This window comes from Spinacia oleracea, chromosome 6 (assembly GCF_020520425.1).
Source record: "Spinacia oleracea cultivar Varoflay chromosome 6, BTI_SOV_V1, whole genome shotgun sequence".
NCBI classification, from domain to species: Eukaryota; Viridiplantae; Streptophyta; class Magnoliopsida; order Caryophyllales; family Amaranthaceae; genus Spinacia; species Spinacia oleracea.
In genome coordinates this window covers 132687587-132707209 of record NC_079492.1, presented here as the reverse complement: position 1 = coordinate 132707209, position 19623 = coordinate 132687587, and the positions used below count along the sequence as shown (strand labels likewise).

General features: G+C 36.1%; 2 protein-coding genes and 1 long non-coding RNA gene across 6 annotated transcripts; 2 read left to right on the top strand and 1 right to left on the bottom strand.

Moving 5' to 3' along the window:
- Positions 1 to 1270: 1270 nt before the first annotated feature.
- LOC110785871 (inactive protein kinase SELMODRAFT_444075) lies at positions 1271 to 6744 on the top strand. Its single transcript, XM_021990387.2, has 9 exons — positions 1271 to 2754; positions 3067 to 3221; positions 3313 to 3407; positions 3508 to 4442; positions 4594 to 4754; positions 5610 to 5686; positions 5775 to 5922; positions 6013 to 6162; positions 6271 to 6744. The coding sequence occupies exons 1-9, from the start codon at positions 2568 to 2570 to the stop codon at positions 6496 to 6498; spliced, it is 2136 nt and encodes a 711-aa protein (XP_021846079.2). The 5' UTR covers positions 1271 to 2567; the 3' UTR covers positions 6499 to 6744.
- Positions 6745 to 6962: 218 nt separating this feature from the next.
- Positions 6963 to 14634, bottom strand: LOC110785870 (protein WHI3). 4 transcript variants are annotated; one of them, XR_008924644.1, is made up of 11 exons: positions 14196 to 14634; positions 13988 to 14050; positions 12860 to 12941; positions 12675 to 12749; positions 12441 to 12519; positions 12091 to 12133; positions 10456 to 10589; positions 10230 to 10299; positions 8722 to 8804; positions 8345 to 8614; positions 6963 to 7541 (listed from the first exon to the last, which is right to left on the bottom strand). XR_008924644.1 is itself a non-coding variant. In XM_056833737.1 (10 exons), the coding sequence occupies exons 1-10, from the start codon at positions 14538 to 14540 to the stop codon at positions 8584 to 8586; spliced, it is 1005 nt and encodes a 334-aa protein (XP_056689715.1). In that variant the 5' UTR covers positions 14541 to 14634; the 3' UTR covers positions 8272 to 8583. The 4 variants fall into 4 exon arrangements, 2 of the variants coding, with proteins under 2 accessions (XP_056689715.1, XP_021846077.1); XR_008924643.1 differs by lacking the exon at positions 6963 to 7541 and adding an exon at positions 8147 to 8232; XM_056833737.1 differs by lacking the exon at positions 6963 to 7541 and having other exon boundaries at positions 8272 to 8614.
- Positions 14635 to 17569: 2935 nt separating this feature from the next.
- LOC110785833 (uncharacterized) lies at positions 17570 to 18702 on the top strand. The gene is made up of 2 exons (XR_002532706.2): positions 17570 to 18260; positions 18353 to 18702. It is a non-coding gene; the product is annotated as an uncharacterized lncRNA (long non-coding RNA).
- The last annotated feature ends 921 nt before the right edge of the window (positions 18703 to 19623 follow it).

Sequence of the window (19623 nt, the reverse complement as noted above, 5' to 3'; positions counted from 1 at the left end):
ATATTTTGTGGAAGGTTGGAAGTGGATTAAAGTTGAAGATTAACCGTTGAAAACTTGAAATTAAAGCTCTTAAGAATTTTAAAGAAAAGGTGAATCACTATAAAAGTTTCATTACATAGGAAAGATGCGAGGGTGTTGGGTTTCTCAATATTTTAAGGAGACAAACGTTGCATTTCACGCTTTCTTCATGGCGGCGTTTTCTTGTGATTTGAATTGCTCCCCATTTATTAATCACTTTTGTATTAAGGATACTACCCTACGGAGTACTCCCTCCGTCCCGGAATACTCGACCCGGTTTGACCGGCACAGAGTTTAAGGGACTTGAATTGACTTAATTAATTTAATAGGTAGTAGTTGATAGTGGGGTATTATTTTAATGTAGTTAGTGGGAAATGTGTAAAGGGGTGGGGTTGGGGGAGAGTAGGAGTTGAATTTTTAATTATTTTTTTGTATGGAGTAGGGTGTAGGTGGGTTAATAGGGGTGGAGTGAGAAATAATATAATATTGTTAGAATATTTCCATTTTTAGAAACAGGTCACGTATTAAGGGACGACCCGATAAGGAAAACAGGTCAAGTATTCCGGGACGGATGGAGTAGCTTACTAGAATCACTTTGCCCTTTTATTCACCTTGTTACAAAGTGATTACTACTCCGTAATCACTTTGTCTTATCTTTTTTTCTGAACTTTTTCTGGTTAAATTGAATTGAAATGAATTGTATTGAATTGAATGAACATAATAAAATTTTATTACTAGGTATCCGTCTAAAATGTTATAAGCTCGAATGTTATTACAATGATCTTTAAAGCTCAAATCTTTCCTTTTATAACTTTATTATACTATTATTTTTTGTGCCAACTTTTTATTTTAATTGGTCCAATTTTTTCAACTCATTAAATTTCTTTACAATTTATCAAGTATATTAAGTTAGCAATCTTTGTGCTTTTCCATTATTGGTTCATTTTGATAAATAAAATAATCTTATTGACTGTTGTAATGATTAGTAAATTGAGGTTTTACTTGATTTTATTTTTTTAATAAAAAAAAAAATTATTATATGTTAATAAACGTGTAAAATTCCAAGCGTAACAAATAAAAAAAAACGGAGAAACCGGGGAAGTACCTCAATTGGATAATACTATAGTGCTGAAACTTGAGTTACCGATTTGAATCTAATACATATCATATTTTTCGGTAGTAGTTTTAATTTTAATCCTAAAAAAGAACAAAAACTGAAGAGACAAACACAAACACAATCCGAATCTATGTCTACCGTTGTCTCCTCGACTCACCACTCCTACACACCGCTCCTCCCTTAATTAATTACCGTTCTCTCTCTCTCTCTTGTTCTAGTTAATTCATATAAAATACTTCGTACAATTTACATTGTTCCAATTATATCTTCCATTGTTTCATCTTTTACTGCTCTGTTTCTTCTTCTTCTTCCTGCAACTTGTAATCCCTAAATTTAATCATTTCCTTTTTTTTTTGTTTTCTTCTACATTGTTTATTTTCTCTCTCCTCTTTCTACTGGTTCGTTTTGGCTTCCCCATTCTTCGATTTCCTTCCCATTTTTGTCCTCTTAACATAACATAAACATCAATCCTGGAGTATTTATTTTCTGTTCAGAAAATCCAACTAAATTATAAACAAAAAAAACCCCATTTTTTTGAATTTCAAATTTCATAATTAAAGTCTCCCATCTTCTTTACTCCTTTTGTTTAATACCAAGTACCCTTTTCCATCTTCTTCTTCTTCCTTCCCGCTTTTTATAGTCTTTCCCTTTTTCTCAACAGTCAAATTTTACTCCATAAGTTCTGTTTTTGTTTTTTCTCTAAAAATAATTACATTTTATTTTTGGAAATTTTCTGACAGATATGATGTTTCAAAGGAAACTTGTCTGATTTGATTGATGTTAGTTGATTGAAGGAATTGATAAACATTCAATTCCAGAGGCATTATATCATTTTTTTGTGATTAGTCATTTCAATGAAGTGAGTGATTAAATTAAATACTATTACTCGCTCCGTTTGGGATTGTTTGCACCATTTTCCTTCTTTCGACCTCGGGATTTAGTGTGAAGAGGTTTAGGAGAGAGAAGGAAAAAAGTGGCGTTGGGCTCTAAGCATATGTCATTTTCAATGCAAGTACTGATATAAACAGAACCATGTTCATTTTCAATGATATTACAGACTTTCATGATGGTCTGTATTTTTCTTCATTGAAGCTTCTGTTCTTGTGAAACCAACATCAGCAAATAGTCAAAACATCCCAAAACATCTCCATTATTTCTGCAGCTTCACACAAAAGACAGGTTGCTTGATTTTACTAATTCTGGAAAAAAAAAATTGGTTGAACTTTTGTGGGTGAATATTTGGAAAATTTGGGTTACTGTTACAAAACAGTGAATAAATTTGGAGGATTTTGTGATAGATTGAAAATTGTGGGTACCCATTTGGATATTTTTGCATGAAATTGCAAAATTATTAAGGGTTTGTTTCAACTGAAGTGATTATTGTTGAGTAGAGAGAACTGAGAAGTGGGGTTTGTAAATTAGGAGAGAGAAAATGAGTGGGCAACAGCAGAAAAGAGAGAAGAATGACAAGGGTTCATCGGAAGGTGTTGAGAAGGTTATGGTTGCTGTAAAAGCTTCAAAGGAAATCCCAAAGGCAGCTCTTGTTTGGGCTTTGAGTCATGTTGTTCAACCTGGTGATTGCATCACTCTCATTGTGGTTGTCCCTCCTCCCAGTTCAGGTCTGAATTCCCAAACTACCGTTTACTTTTACTTTTTGGTTTTTGTTGTACGGTTCCGTATGATGGTTCATGTTAGCCAACCTCAAATCATTTTGGGACTAATGCTTCGTTTTTTGTTGTTAGAATTACACATTATGTGGATATTTTGAGTGTTTAACATGTGATTAAGAACTATTTGTACGATGAGATGGAGGAGTGACTACTCTTGGTGAATTTGGCATGTCATTGAACTTAGGAAATCAATTTCGGGGTAATTTTGGATTGCAAGGATAGTAGTATTATTAGATGGATAAATTTTGATGCATTTTGTAGGTAGGAGATTGTGGGTTTTCCCTAGATTTGCTGGAGATTGTGCGAGTGGTCAAAAGAAGTTGTTTGCTGGTACGAGTTCGGAGCAGAAAATCGAGTTGACAGATTCTTGTTCTCAAATGATACTTCAGCTACATGATGTTTATAATCCTCACAAGGTTAGCTAGTCACCTGTTGTTGGTTTTTGCAGAATGTGTATGACACTATGACATATAAGCTTAGTTTAATGTTCTTCTCCTTAATTTGCAGATAAATGTGAAGATAAAGATTGTGTCTGCATCTCCTCCTGGAGCTGTAGCTGCAGAAGCGAAGAAGGTTCAATCAAATTGGGTTGTATTGGACAAGTAATGTTTAAACTCATTTGTTTACTCCATTGCATGCTTTCCTTAATCCTTATGCATATGTTAAGTGTTAACTTACTGATGTTATTTTTGGAACTTGCAGGCACCTCAAGCAAGAAGAAAAGCGTTGTATGGACGAGCTCCATTGCAACATTGTGGTCATGAAAAAGTCACAGGCTAAAGTACTCAGACTGAATTTGGTCGGACCTTCAACGGAACTTGTACTAAGTGGTCCGTCAGGTGGCCAACTTGATGAAGTTAGAGGGCCTGTTGTCACTCCAAGCAGCAGTCCTGATTTATTTACCGCGACAGAAGCAGGAACATCATCTGTATCGAGCTCAGATATTGGGACATCGCCTTTTGCTCCATCTGTAATGAGTGAAAAGTTAAAGAAGAGTGATATGGTCCTTATAAAAGAAAGTAGAAATCTTGTTGTGTCAGACTCGGATGATTCAGATGAAGAGGACTTGTCTCCATGCTCGACAAGTTCAGGGGTTCGGCCTTGGATGGGCGAGTACATAACATCACATTTACGGTCCTCTAAGAAGCTCGAGAAGAGGTCTTCGACACAAAATGATAGGGATTCTGGTATTGGGTCTAGAAGATATAAGCCTGATATTGAGTTTAGTGGAAATGTGAGAGAAGCCATGTCTCTATCAAGAAGTCCTCCTCTTGGACCTCCTCCACTATGTTCAATTTGCCAACATAAGGCACCGGTTTTTGGGAAGCCTCCAAAGTGGTTTAGCTATGCTGAACTCGAGCTTGCTACAGCTGGATTTTCACAGTCTAATTTCTTGGCGGAAGGAGGTTATGGGTCAGTCCACAGAGGGATACTACCTGATGGTCGGGCTATTGCTGTGAAACAACATAAATTGGCAAGTTCACAAGGTGATGTTGAGTTCTGTTCGGAAGTGGAGGTTTTGAGTTGTGCTCAGCATCGGAATGTTGTTATGCTTATCGGCTATTGTATTGAAGACAAGAGGAGGTTGCTGGTCTATGAATACATATGTAATGGATCCCTGGATGCACATTTATATGGTAATGGTTGAATTCTTTTGTTATCTTATTCTTGGCTTATATGCTCTATTTGCAAATTTATGTTTAGTTTATATTTATTCCTATTTCATTAGTTGGTGCATTTTGATTGACTTTTTTTGGGTGAATCTAACAAGTAATGATGTGACTTCAGGACGGAATCAGCCCCCTTTGGAATGGTTTGCTCGGCAGAAAATTGCTGTTGGAGCTGCTAGAGGACTGCGGTATCTACACGAAGAGTGCAGAGTAGGCTGCATTGTTCACCGTGACATGCGTCCAAACAACATTCTTCTCACCCATGATTATGAACCACTGGTACTTATCTAATATTTTTTTTACTTGTTATTCTCCAGTAAACTCAACTCTTACTCTCGTTCGAAGCATTCTCTTTTCGACACCACCTTTGTAGCAAGTGAACAACTGAACACATAGTCTGTCTAAAGGGTCTGGCAGCCATAACTCATAAGCAAGCTGAGCAAGATGTGTTAATTAATTCATACTTAGGAGCGTTTTGTTTGTTCTTTTGAGACCGTGATTTGTCTAAACCAGCCAATCTTACTTTATTGGGTATTGGGTAGATTGACAGTTTTACTACTCGGAAAAGGGAGTCAGCAATCAAATGCTTACTAGTAACAGAGATTAATTTATAGTCAAATTTCATTACAAGTTTTGCAGTCCGCATTTAAGGATCATTTGTCATTTCCAATGAATTTAAAGGATCACTTTTATTATATGAGATTTAGAATGAATTAAATTGGTTCAGTAACTGTATAATTAATAACATAGCAAGAAATATGTGTATGGAATCACGGGTCAACTAGGGAGAGTCTCATTACTACTACGTAGTTAGGAGTAGGTTGAGTACATGGACTTCTCATTACCAGAGGCATTGTCTTAATGTTATAATGTGATTGTGTGTGACTTGTAATCCTGTATACAGATGATATATTTTTTTCCTTTTCTAACCTATCCGAGGCATGCATTGCAGCCAACCTTGTGAGTGCTAGATGAACGACTAAAATCGTAGAATAGCTGATAAAATGAAATTGATATGAGCATGATTCAATCTCTGTCTCGCAGCTTTTTGTTTTTGAGGTCAATACTTTAGTTACTCTCTAGTGTATAGACTATAGTATCCTGATGTTACAGAATTATGTATTCCTGGTTAAGGTGGGGGATTTTGGGCTGGCGAGGTGGCAACCTGATGGAGACACTGGGGTCGAAACAAGAGTGATAGGCACATTTGGGTATGTCTTCTCTTCGATATATTCGACGTATCATACTTTATACATGCTGGTTGAGTTAATCTCATCTCTATGTTCTTATGTATTGCAGGTATCTAGCTCCAGAGTACGCACAAAGTGGGCAAATCACAGAAAAGGCAGATGTCTATTCCTTCGGTGTTGTACTTGTTGAGCTTCTAACAGGAAGAAAGGCTGTTGATCTAACTCGATGCAAAGGCCAGCAGTGCCTTACTGAATGGGTATAATATTCTGTCATTTGTTGTTTCTTTCTTCAACCGTGGTTTGCTTTGTTTTTTGAATTAGTATATGGTGTCTTATCACTTAAACAGGCGCGGCCCCTTATGGAAGAAGGTGCTATTGAGGAGCTAATCGACCCTCGTCTTGGTAACCGGTATTTAGAACCAGAAGTCGTTTGCCTGATGCATGCTGCATCCTTGTGCATTCGCCGAGACCCTCACTCCAGACCTCGGATGTCACAGGTAATAAAACATGCCTCTTTTGATGACTAGTATGTATTACAGTTTAGCAATGTTGATAATCTGAATCTCTAAGTTTAAGGCATTGTTTGAATGTTTGTGGAAAATCAGGTCCTTCGTGTACTAGAGGGTGACATGTTCATGGATTCAAGTGTTCTGTCCACACCTAGGCACGATACAGGGAATCGCAGTGGAAGAATGAGACTGCTGGACCGCGAGTCATACAGTGGTCCATTGCGCAACGAGGAAATAGAAGAATACACTGGTAGTTTATCCCTAGAGTCACTGAGGACAGCTTTGTGGGAAAGGGAAAAGATTAGGACTTCATCAAACCATTAAGATTTTTGGACAAGAGAAGATTGCTTTTGCTGTAGGATTTTTTGGGGGAGTTCCTGTATTACTCTTCTCATTTGGTTTTTGTATAGTATATTAGAAGGTATTTGTTGTTAAATGTTAATATTGTATGCATTTTGTGTAATCATATATTGTCATATACCAGCCAAGTTATTCCAAATGAAGATCCCCTCAAAAATAAATAAATTTCCAAATGAAGATGCCACTTTTGCTAATCTTCTGTTTCTTTGATCAGTTATTAATAAATGGTTCAAACTAATGTTACCTAATTCTCTATTCATCCAACTAACCCGAACCAAAGAAGTAAAATATGATGAATATAGTACAATTTTGGTCTATTGGTGATCCCCTATCCAATTTCATACTAGTGAATCAAGTAACAATATGTCAATTTCTAAGCCATGTAAGTTTTTTTTTGTTAGAGTTAGTACTTAAACTAGATGCATATATGAAGTATAAAAATTTCAACTGTTTCATTAATATGATGACTCTATTCGGCTTTAAATAATACTCCCTCCGTTCCAGATTAGTTGTTACACTTTCCTTTTTCGTTCGTCCCAGATTAGTTGTTACACTTCTAAATAAGGAATGACCCCACAATTATTATAATGTCACTCTCTTCCCACTAATTTTTTTTTTGTCCCCACCCCCTCTCTCATTCAATTAAAAATACCCCATTAACTTCTATCACATTCACTTTTTCAATAAAATAACAATTGATAACCAAACAACCACTTATCACCTAAAACTTTGTGCAAAGGTAAGTGTAACGACTATTCTGGGACGGAGGGAGTACTATTTTGTCCTACTTGTTCCATTTGAGAGTTTTGTGTGAGAGTTTTGTGGCTCAAGAAAAATGAAATGGCAGAATGTAATACAGCCAAATGTCAGGGAGACTCATTGTAATCCTGAAAACTCTCAAAGGTTGCTTGTAGTTTACTGAGAGCTGAGACTTCCATTTTGAATCAGGATTTCCGATAAGTGCTAAATTATTGTTTTTCTTGGAACAATCAATCTTGATTCTTGTCCTGGTATCATATCACTGAACATGAGAAACTTCCAAAAACAGCTACCTTGGTCGAGTTTTAAATTCAAATTAAGAGTACTTCCCACGACAATTGGCTTAACATCACCCTGTATATCATGCAGTCTAAACAAGTAAAATAAGCATAAAAGATTTCTTAAGAATGAGGTTAACTTTAAAATAAATTCTCGTGTTTTCTTAGCAAGGTATTACTCCCTCCGTCCCGGAATACTCGACCCGGTTTGACCGGCACAGAGTTTAAGGGACTTGAATTGACTTATTTAATTTAATAGATAGTAGTTGATAGTGGGGTATTATTTTAATATAGTTAGTGGGAAATGTGTAAAAGGGTGGGGTTGGGGGAGAGTAGGGGTTGAATTTTTAACTATTTTTTGTATGGAATAGGGGTAGGTAGGTTAATAGGGGTGGAGTGAGAAATAATATAATATTGTTAGAATATTTTCATTTTTAGAAACAGGTCAAGTATTAAGGGACGGCCCGATAAGGAAAACAGGTCAAGTATTCCGGGACGGAGGGAGTAGGAAGTACAGATTACTTATACGGAGTATACCATATCGCAGTGCTTAAAATTGTTCATTAGCCATACTATTCTAAACAGAGGGCACAGCTTTCTTACTACTTGTATTTTCAAAGTCCGGGCAGCAGGAATACCCTAAAAGTCCAATTGCTACTATCTTCTCCAGTATACAATGATGCAACATGCAACACAGTCGTAAGCTAACTGCACAGCATTCAAAGGCCTTGAAATATTAAAGAAATTTATGACTACAAAACTCAAGATCTTACCAGAAAGCTATGGTGCGATTTCATATTCTGCATGTCAGAAATGATCTTCAGATTTTACATTTGCAGTTTTTGCACATGAATCTGAAAGGAGTCGAACACCAAAAAAAAATGTTCTTTCTGTGTGCGACAGCTTGTCAATCTACTAAGAAAAGTCTCCAAAGAGAAAAGGGACATCTACAATTGCTTACAAGCATGCACTCATGCAGCAATCACTTGAATATCGGGATATTTTTCTTTGCCTATGGCTTCCTCATTTTAGACCTAGCATATCTGGAAAAACATTTAATAAAAAAAAAAGGTTAAGAATGTAATTAGCTTGCATACTAATCAGACAACTAAGCAGAATAAGGGATAGGAGGTAAAAGATGGAATATTACTCAATGTGCATGCCACCCCTGTCTGATGATGGCAACATGCTATCCTGAAGTGCTTGCATTGCTTGAGTAGCTTGTTCTACTTCCTGAATCGAGTAGGATTAAAACATGGCATTTAACATGAAAACCAGTCAACATTACTCAACAATAGGGCAGTAAAATGTACAGAAGGCAGAAATAGACTAGTACTAAGAAATACAAAAATCATGGAACTTGAAAGAGTTTGCTGAAAAAAGATCTTGTAATAAGTGAGGAATGGGTGAAATCCAATCCGACTATTCTGCTAAGTTAAAGAGTTTGCTGGAAAACAATCTTGTAATATAGGAACATTTATTAAATCATTAAACCAGAGAGGCTAAGAAAGAAAAGGAGTCAGGTGAAATAGAATAATACTCCGTAGTTGGTTAGAATTCAACAGAAGCAGTGCAACCAAAGAAGCAGGAATCATTTCTTTATTACGGAGTACACTATTTTCTCAGGCAGATTTACGCAGATCCTGGAGAGGGAAAATTCAGAAGATGAATGAAGTTCGTCTAATTCTTGCCTATGGGGCAGAATTACTGTAGGGAACCATTGAGACATCATTGCTCAGGAGTCAGGAGTCAAGAAAGAGGGTTACGTAAACAATGTAAGACAAGCTTAGCAAATTGTTAAACAGGGGTCGTGGCATTTTCTGGAGAATCTATTCCTACACCCTGAACAAAAAGGTATTTACTGAAGAATCTTGATTCGCCAAAGACAATTTTTAAACTGATAGGAAAGAAGGTGCAAAAGTTGAGCATCAAATAAACTTCTGACTGAATGGAGTTAGCCATCCACATCCTGATCCAGGCACATAATTACCATATCTAGGAAGTGGAAGTTACACCAGAAAGAAATGCTTTGCAAATATATTTTTCTCAGATGAACAGTATTTGCTCTGATTGACTAACATGAGCTTCATAAAGATGAATATGCGTGTAATTGTGCCATGAACACAGCAAGAGCAAATGTATGATATCAAGATACCGGGAGAGCTTAACAGGTTGATATCAAGATGTTCAATCATCAAATATACTCCCTCCGTTTCACAATGTTCTACTCATCTTTTTTTGCGGACTCTAATGCACATCTTGTACCATTAATATTTCAAATCATGTAATGGTGAAAATTAGAAAAAGTTGTAAGTTTGAAAATACACGTGATGAAACTAAAATGATCCCACATGATAATGTTATTTCTTACATATAAGTCACAAAATACGGACAAAGTTTGTTTACTTTGACCCATGAATAGTAAGTGAGTAGAACATTGTAAAACGAAGGTAGTATCAGTAATATTCTCTGCTCTTTTCATCCTCCATTCAAAATACGTATACCTGTAAACCTTTACTCACATTTGTAATAAACTACTTCCTATTAATATGTTACCAAGCATATACTTGGAAAAATATTCTAGAATTAACGACAGAAGAAAACGCAGTAAGAACAGAAGTAGAATTACAGTGAGACTTCAACCACAACATCTAATACCTCATAATCCGCAAATGCAACTGGCATACCACCTCTAGCACGTAGCTTCAGCCCATTAAATCCCGAATATCTAGAATCAAGATCAAATATCCATATATTATTTACATATGACAAGGAAAATCGAAAGAGAGGACAATAGTAAGATAAGAGGGTGTGACTGTATTCTTTACTGAAGAGGGGGGATTCAAAGAAGAATTAGGCAAGGAAAAATCCAGGCATCACTTACTCAGAAAGAGCTTGTTTAAGTTCATCCTCACTGCAATTAGGGCCTAAATTAGCAATAAACAAGGTGGAGCATGGCCTTAGATCACCTCCAGAGGCCTTTTCCGTTTGCTCCTGCAGATAAAACCAAGAACAAAACTTCAACAAAAACAAAAACAAAAGTTATCACAAGTTTGTGAAATGAAAAGAAATTGAAATTTAAACATGTCAGCCTAAATCAACATGATCATTACACATAGACTTAGGCTTCGTTCTTATTCCCTGAGAAACCGTTCTTGGAATTATCTAACAAAGTATCCTTCATATGGACGAATCTGCATTTAATGGTCCTCGTAACTTAATCATAGTTGTGGGTCAAACTTATTCACCCTCATCTGAAATTAGTTTTTTAAACTTATTAATCAAAGTTGTGGAAAGAACAAGCGAACCTCTTATTCGTAGTTCTGAATCAAACTTCTTGAGCCTTATCTGTTTTTTTTCCCCCTAAAACTTATTAATCAAAGGTGTGGAAAGAACAAGCCAACCTCAAAATTTGCTACTGACAGATAAAACCATTGTGATAAACTGATAACAACATAGGTGTAGATACAATATCCAACGCCTACAATAGGCTAATTCTCTTTGACAAAGAGTTCTCTTTTTAAGAGGGTGTTAGCTTGAGAAACTTATTTGAAGGTGATTTCAGACAGATTTTTTTGAAGGGCGGTAATTTTTAAAAGGTGTTTTATAGCAATCTTTTGGTTTCCTTGATAAATCTTTAATTGCCAACACAAAGGCGTGCAAAATTGATGGTAAGTGAACCTTGACTTCACTCGTACGAACCCAGGGAAACATCCCACAGGCCACTCACCCCTAATACTACTCCAAGCCACAAGACAAGTCAAGCAAGTTCGAACTGTGGAACTTCTTAGTATATCCAGTCCTGAAAATACAGGTGTATTTTATTGATACAAGTAGCATAGTCGCACTTTTTTTGAGGAACTTTCACAAAAACTAGGGTGTAGCGCAGCAGTATTTATCTTATATGCTTAGATGTCATATCCTCAATTAGATTCAAGAGCCATAAAGAGCAGGTGAAACGATGGGGAAAGCGTCACATACTATTTGAAAAAGGTGTGATGATATATCCACGGTTTAACCCAAACAGGGTTCATGTAAGCCCATATATAGACTAAGAACTAAGCTCTCATGCTGTCTATACCCATCAATACCTATTTGGAGTCGGGAAAAACTATCAAATTCTCATTAGACCAATAAAGTTAATAAAGAGCACCATACTTTTAAACTGTCACATCAGATGTCTTTTATAACTTGTCTCCAAAGAAACTTTCCAGCTCATAGTTAAAAACCACTCCCTCCATGTCTAAATATTTGATTTAAAGTCGTATTAAAGAATTGAGTTAAACTACCATAACATACTACATCTCCATGGACTCCATCATACCACAAGGTTCAACTCTTCAGAATATTTGGTTAAAATGATTGAAGAATAAGGATAGTATGGACAAGTTGAGAGCTTAACTTACTAAACATACAAAGGGCCCTAATATTTTAAAACAGCTCGATATCAATTGAGCAACTTATTATTTTAGGGGTGAAAGGAGTAACAAAAAAACAGGTTGAGGAATCAATCACCAACATTTGCTGCAGCTACAGTGCCACCAAGTTTCACTTTCTCCTCACTGTACAACATCATACAAGGTGTCAGAAGTTCACTCCAAAAAAACACATACATGCAAGCACACACACAGACACAAGACGTACTCAAGTAAACATTTATGCATGTGTACATAATTGACACGTACTGATTTTAGAAGGTAAGTGGGTATGAAAAAGAGATAGAAGCAAATGGAGGAAGAGGATCCCGTCCTTTCAGGAATAGGGCTTTCGTTTTGTTGTTGTTTAAGGTAACCAAAGAAAAGCAGTAAAGCATTCTCGAATCGTAGCTCACATCTCTTCCAAAAAACTATCACGTTCCAAGTTACTAACCTTTTTACAGCGGAATGTACATTATTGTTGGAAGAGTCAGGATCTTCACTCTGACTTTGATTATCAGACTCATTATCACCTGCATAAGAAACAACAGTTCAACACATATCAAGATTCTTGTTTAACCTCAATTGCAACATATATCTGGTTTATTTTGAATAAAATTTTGGCAGCAAGTAAAGAAAAGTAAAAACGGAAGTGCAGAACAAAGTCCTCAGCTGCATTAGCGATTACCATCATCACTTGATGTATCCTCAGCATTATCTGAAGATTTTTTCCTTTTGTCGATCACAACATAAGGTCCACTGCCTACAATTACGAAGTTATGAACTATAAAGTACGAAGAACTGAAGAAAAATTATTGAAATAACGAATTACATGAATTATAGGAAGTGTATGTTGGGCATAAGAGCTTGCACCTGGATTATGTTTTCGCCTAGAGTTTGATCTAGCCAATTCAATATGTAGAACTGATCCAGCTTGTGGATCAAATTTGACACCCTGAACAATGGAAACATAACAAATACAGATTATTTTTCAAAGGAAAAGAGATAGCATTAGTGCACTATTACATCCTGTATGAAACTACTAGACCCTAGATTTCTGCAAGGTTCTTTTAACCTACTGTTGTTAAATTTATTGATACTATTGACATATACCATGATCAATTTGTAGCACAAATTCCACTCTGCTACACCCCCTCCACCCCCATCTCAAAACATTCAGATCTTACCTCGTTCCGTTCCTTGAACCTTCACCTGGAAACAACACAAATGCTTGAATGTCCATCTTCCCTTCTATTTTACATGTATAATGTATACCCACAAATGTAACACTAAATATTCCTTCCTAAATAGACTTGATTAATTTTGAAGGGTGCTCTCACTCTCTCAGAGTACAAAATCCACTTCAAATCATCTCTCTAAATGTCAATGGAGATATGTATTATTGTTTGATTCAGCAAGTACAAGCCCAATCCATAAACATAGGCACTGATTTTTCTCTAAAACGAGGAGTTGAAGACTAATGACGTATCTACAGATAACGTAAGATAATACATTAAAAAAGCAGAAGCTAATAGAAGTATAGAACTTGAACTATTCTACAAAGAAAGCAAACTGGCATATAGCAGTCAATACATAAAGTAGTAACATAACACACAACCATTTTATTCTGCAGAGTGTAGACAAACAGTGATAGAATCCAGGAGTGACCCATAGCCTTGATTAAAGCTTAAAATGTCACTATGGATATCAATTAGGCGACAGCTTCTATTGCCACGCCATTCCTATCAATGTCTGATTCATTCCCTCATTCCAATTATAACCTTTACGCTAATACAACGGCATCAAGTTAGCACAATAACTAATATATAGTTGAATACTACACAGCGTGGGATTGCCATAAGTCTACACCAATTTGACCAATGCACTTATGAAGGGAATAATCCTTTTCAATATTACATTCGACCACTCATATTCACACTCATAAAGATCAACCTAAGTAACTAAGCAAGAAATATAGTAGGAAAGAGTACATATGCTTACATCTAAAGACTGTAATGCCAACACAGCTGATTGATGGTTATAAAACGTCACAAATGCAACAACCTGCAGAAACAAATATATAATAAGCTTATCAAAAGAAGCAAAATGGCAGCAAATTGAAAAATCAAAACCATAAATTAACCAAATCAAACTTTCAAATACGAATTTATTCAAGAATTAGAGAAATGTAATAGAAAAAGAGGCTAACTTGATTGCCGCGGCCAGTGAACTTGAGCTGGCAGGACTCGAACCCGGGACGACGGCGGAAAAGGTTGTGAATTTCGCGAGGCATGACATCATCAGGGAGGCCGGAAACGAAGAGGGTATTGATATGGCGCTGTTCTTTGGGAATGTGTATTGGAATACTGGTGCTAATACTGGGAGGATTACTGGAATTGGGAATGGAAATATCATGAGTGTAGCTCAAATTAGGGTTTATACTTTCATTCACGCTATGGTGGTAGTAATACTCCGTCAATTCCGGTTGTTGGTGGCGGTGGTTGGGGTGATGGTTTTGGTGGAGGTAGTAAGGCTCGTACGGTGGTTGTCCCATCTCTCTCCTCTATAGTTGGTGTACGGGTTTAGCGGGGTTCCGGCTCAGTGTTTCGGTGCCGAGTCCGGGTTTCATTTTCAGATTTTTAGTTTATTAATTCTCTCATTACAAAATACGATTTGTTTCCCTTAGGGCATGCTTGGATTGAGGGTAATGTATTAAAAGGGTACTCCCTCCGTCCCGGAATATTTGACCTGCTTTCCTTATTGGACCGTCCCTTAATACTTGACCTGTTTCTAAAAATGGAAATATTCTAACAATATTATATTATTTCTCACTCCACCCCTATTAACCCACCTACCCCCTACTCCATACAAAAAAATAATTAAAAATTCAATCCCTACTCTCCCCCAACCCCACCTCTTAACACACCTCCCATTAACTACATTAAAATAATATCCCACTATCAACTACTACCTATTAAATTAAATAAGTCAATTCAAGTCCCTTAAACTCTGTGCCGGTCAAACCGGGTCGAGTATTCCGGGACGGAGGGAGTAATAAAAGTCAAACTAAGGTAATTGTAGGTGATGATGAGTGGATGAAGTAGTGGCAAAGGGAACAAAGTCACAAACTAGTGTTAGCAAGAAGAAAATAAAAGGAAAGGGGGAACAAATACCCTCATCATGGGGGGAATAGTTACCCACCATCCCACTAGGGTGATTATTACCCTCATTTGGGGGGTAATTACTTCCCCCCTTCCTCCCTTCTCCTCACAACACCACCACTACCACAACTTCTCATCACAATACCACCACATCACCCTCCTTCCAACCACCTCAATTCACCTTCATTGTCCTTTTATTATGGTGGTTTGACTTTTATTACCCCCATAATCCATTACTCCCAATCCAAGTGTACCCTTAAAGTTAAAGGTAAGAAAAAATAAACTAGGTTTTGTTCCGTTGACTTTATTTTTACTTATTTCAGTAAAAATAAGTTCTGATAAGTACAGATAAAAAAGTTTAGGAAAAATAAGTGTTGGTCAAATACAATTTATAACTAAAATAAGTTTTGACAAGTTCGGATAAGTATAGATAAGATAAGTTCAGGAAAAATAAGTGAAAATCAGGTAAATAGAAAGCACTCTTAGTAAACCCTTTGCACAAAGGGAATTTATGAGGGAAAAAACTTTATCTACTCACCGGGTAAACTACCCACCACTAATAGAGAGTGTGGTAGTGGAATCCACATCAGCTTTATTAATTGTTTTTTAATGTTCTATTAGTAGTGGGTTATCTACCCAGTGGGTAGATGTAGCAATGTCCATTTATGAGTAATCGTTTTGTACAATCGAAACTAATTGCGGACTACTACAATTATTAATATATATTATCGCAAATTAACTGTCCTATGTTTGCTATCCAATATGATGCTTTGTTAGCTTCCCGATAGATATTCTTGATATCCCACGAACCTAAGGAGTGTAGCAGAGCTTTAATGTTAGTGATGATGTGTTGTAACTTCCACCAAATTGACCAGATTCCTTCTATAGAATTAATAACAAGCAGGTTGACTACTTCAAGGCGAAGATGTTTGACATTGAGATTGAGAGCTTCTTGGATTCTTTCGTAGAGGGATAAACTTTCTCCAATAAAAGCTTGAGTAGTGTTCGTATATATATGTTGAAGGTGCAAGTTGCGACGCATATACCTTGTGGATCCTTAATGATGATGTGTTACTACTGCTGATGATAAGGTTTTGCTTGAACCGTTGAAATTGAGTTTGAACGCTCCCAAGGGGCTGGAAACCATCGAACAAGAATTGTGGAAGAAGGCATGGTTGAGGAGAAGAGGTGGAGAAAGGGGTACCTTATAGTTGATGTAAAACAACTAGTAATCTCAATTGCCATTTCGATTTCCGAGAAGGTTGAGGAAGCTTTTAAAAACACCCCGTGGGTATTAAAGGTTGCATTCTTAAAAAATGCAGTCGTTTAGCTATTTCCATATGGATCAAATAAGGAAATGAATTTTCTAGTGTGGTCGGAAGTTTCTTGGGGAATTAAGGATGTCAAATAAATAAGTGAATTGCAAGGAAAAGTCTAGCCATCTGATAAGCGTTGTTAGATTCCACGTTGATTTTGAGACCTTGCAATAGATAAGAAGGTGGTTCACATTTTTCGAGTACGTACCCCAAAGAAGGCATACATCAAAGGTGGTTTATATTGGTTAAATATAAGCGGATCGGATTATCGAAATTATACCCTTTTCAAAAAAAAAGTTCATGCACGGCCAAACAACTTACGGTCTCTTGGCATTTTGGGATGGCAGTGGCTCGTATGTGCTATAACGTAAATTAACTAGATTAGGTCTTGTGCATGAACGAATGTTCAAAAATAATATTTTACCAACTTTGTAATATTTGAGTAACAAAAGCATTGTTCAAAAATAAAAGAGTACGGAGTACAAACAATGTTGCACATTTTCAAAATATTAATAAAGTTAGGATATATTTTATGATTTTACAAATATTGTTTTTTTGAGAAATACAATCGATTACAATTGAAAATTTATATTGAAAATCAAATAAATAGGGAATGATCGATAAAATTTTAGTAAAAAATAATGAATATTTTCCATAAAAGTTGATTGAAATAAATAAATAAAAAGAAGAAAAATTTTGGCGGAATTTTTTTTCACTAGGAAGTGAAACGTGTCACTCTCGGTGTATGTTTTAGTATAATGTGTGATAGATAGTATTTCCTCGAGTTCCCTAACCTCTTTCAGTTACAATTTTGGTTCATCCCTAAGTTCAGTCCTCAATTGGGCACGATACTATGTATCTTTAATATTTTACTCTAGTATAAAATTCATTAACTTTTCGATTTTTAGATATGATGTCTTGGCTTGGTGGTTAAGACCGAGGGCATGTGTAAGATACATCTCATGTTCGAATCCCCCTCCCCCATTTCTAATTTGTATTGTCCTCGTGGCTCATTCGCATCCAAAATAAATAAATAAATAGCTATTTTTCTAAAGAGTTCTTCAAATTTATTAGGTCACAAAATAATTAAATGGCATGTTTGGGAATCTAGAATTTCATTTGAATGCTGGATTTGGCCCAATTATCTTGTTTGGGAGTACATGGAATTTGAAATTGTATTTGGGCCAAATCCAAGGCTTAGATTAAGAATTTGAAATCCAAAGTTAAATGTGGTAATTTGAAATACAATTGTTTTTCTCTCTCCTACTCATAGATATCTTTCATCTTCTTCCTCTCTTCACTTTTTCTCTCCTCGGCTTACATTGATAAACAACCTGAAGCTCGATCGACTATCTCAACCTCCATCAATTCTCTCTCCTCCTCTCAACCTCCATCAATTCTCTCTCCTTCACCACATCTCTCCACCATCACCCTCGTTCTCGCAACTTCTTTGTAGCCTTGTTATCGTCGACGCCAAAAATTTAGTTAAAAAAGTTGATTATTTGAAGAGAAGTGGTTATCGGCGATGGTGTAGCCGCCGGAAAATAAAAATGTCGTCGAGAATGTCACTAGCGGGGGAAGCGGGGGAAATTGTTAGTGGTCAATTCCAACACCATTTTTTACTAAGACGTATCAAGTTGTTGAAGATCCTTCCAGTGATGGCGTAGTTTCATGGAATGAAGATGGATCTAGCTTCATCATTTGGAATTCTTACGGTTTTTGCATGCGATTTACTTTGTCGCTAGCTATTTCAAGCAGAACAATTTCTCCTCCTTCGTTCGTCACCTCAACACCTATGTAAGCATCAAATTATTTGATTGATTTTTTTTCCAATTCAAGCATATCATATCAAATCTTCATTGATTTCGTTCGTCGTAATCGAATTCTAGATATCCGGCAACCCGTCCGTTCCGTTCTCCTCAAGATGATCGTATCGCCGTGACAAGGGGAGAATTTTTTATTTAAGGACTAGTTGATTGGGCACGGAGCAGGGGGGATAAGCGCAATTCTTTGAATCAAACGTTGAATGAAATCGATTGATGTGATAACAATGAAACTCCAAGAGTTAGGGTTTGGGTTTTCCACAAATAGGAACTTGTTAACAAGCTGATTGATTTTTGTAGGCTATTATTGATTTATTTGTATAATTCCATGAGTAAGCTTTGTTTAATTGTTGTACATATTTATTCGATTTCAAGAATCAATTGAACACCATTATTTACCTTGATTGTTCATCTGATTTAAATTTGTATGTATTAGGGTTGGGTATACTGTTGTAATTTGTTTTCATAATTATTTGGAAATTTTGTGAAACACTACCTTAATATTTGGACGTTTTGTGAATTACTACCTTATAAAAACTTTTTTATATTTTCCTACCTTATAAGTTTGATATGTTTTAGTAACACTACCTTGTAACAGAAAACGTTAAATCTCTCCGTTTGTGGGCCCAACTCAACGATTTTATTCCATTTCTCTTTCCTCCTTCTCAATCTCTGTTTTCTACTTATCTTTCTCAATCTTTGTCCTCTAATTTCTCAATCTCTTTTCTCTTTCTCATCCGAATTCAATTCTCCTTCTTTCTTCTTCTTCTTCTTCTTCTTCTTTCCTCATTCCCCATTGTTTTTCTGTATCTTCTTCATAGTTGTATCGAGTCTGTCCGAATTTTAGTCGCGACATTATTAATTAATTCTTATTACACTATCAATACAAGTATTACTACCGGATGGAGCATTCTATTGCAACATTGTTATATTATATGTCAAGATTGACTTGATTTGCATGTCTGAGATCCAACTTTGCTGTAATAAGCATGATTCCAGCCTTTTAGTATGACCCATGTTGGGTTTGCATTACTTAAGGTTAGTTGCATTAATTCAATTTAAAAAATGTTGTCAAAATTTGAGTCAGAACCTTTTCCTCAAGACAAATCTGTCTCTACTCTGTTCTGGCTCTTTCTTCGCTTCCTTTTAGTACCAAAATACAGTACTTCGTATTATTTTTGATGAATTTTGTCTATCTACTTTTGAATCATTACTTAAAATTGTAATACTAGCATAATTGAAGTCAATTACAGTACAAGATTTAGTTTCATGAAAGAAGGTTTTTCATGTCTTGTTGTAGGAGATTGGGGGAATGCCATTTCTCTGTTCATTTTAGT

Coding starts and splice junctions, on each gene's coding strand:
- LOC110785871 (XM_021990387.2), top strand. CDS start 2,568: ATGAGTGGGCAACAGCAGAAAAGAGAGAAGAATGACAAGGGTTCATCG. Junction 5,687..5,774: donor AGAGTGATAGGCACATTTGG/GTATGTCTTCTC, acceptor TATGTATTGCAG/GTATCTAGCTCCAGAGTACG. Junction 5,923..6,012: donor AGCAGTGCCTTACTGAATGG/GTATAATATTCT, acceptor TCACTTAAACAG/GCGCGGCCCCTTATGGAAGA.
- LOC110785870 (XM_056833737.1), bottom strand. CDS start 14,540: ATGGGACAACCACCGTACGAGCCTTACTACCTCCACCAAAACCATCAC. Junction 14,051..14,195: donor TCACTGGCCGCGGCAATCAA/GTTAGCCTCTTT, acceptor TTGTTTCTGCAG/GTTGTTGCATTTGTGACGTT. Junction 8,805..10,229: donor TTGCATTTGCGGATTATGAG/GTATTAGATGTT, acceptor TACTCGATTCAG/GAAGTAGAACAAGCTACTCA.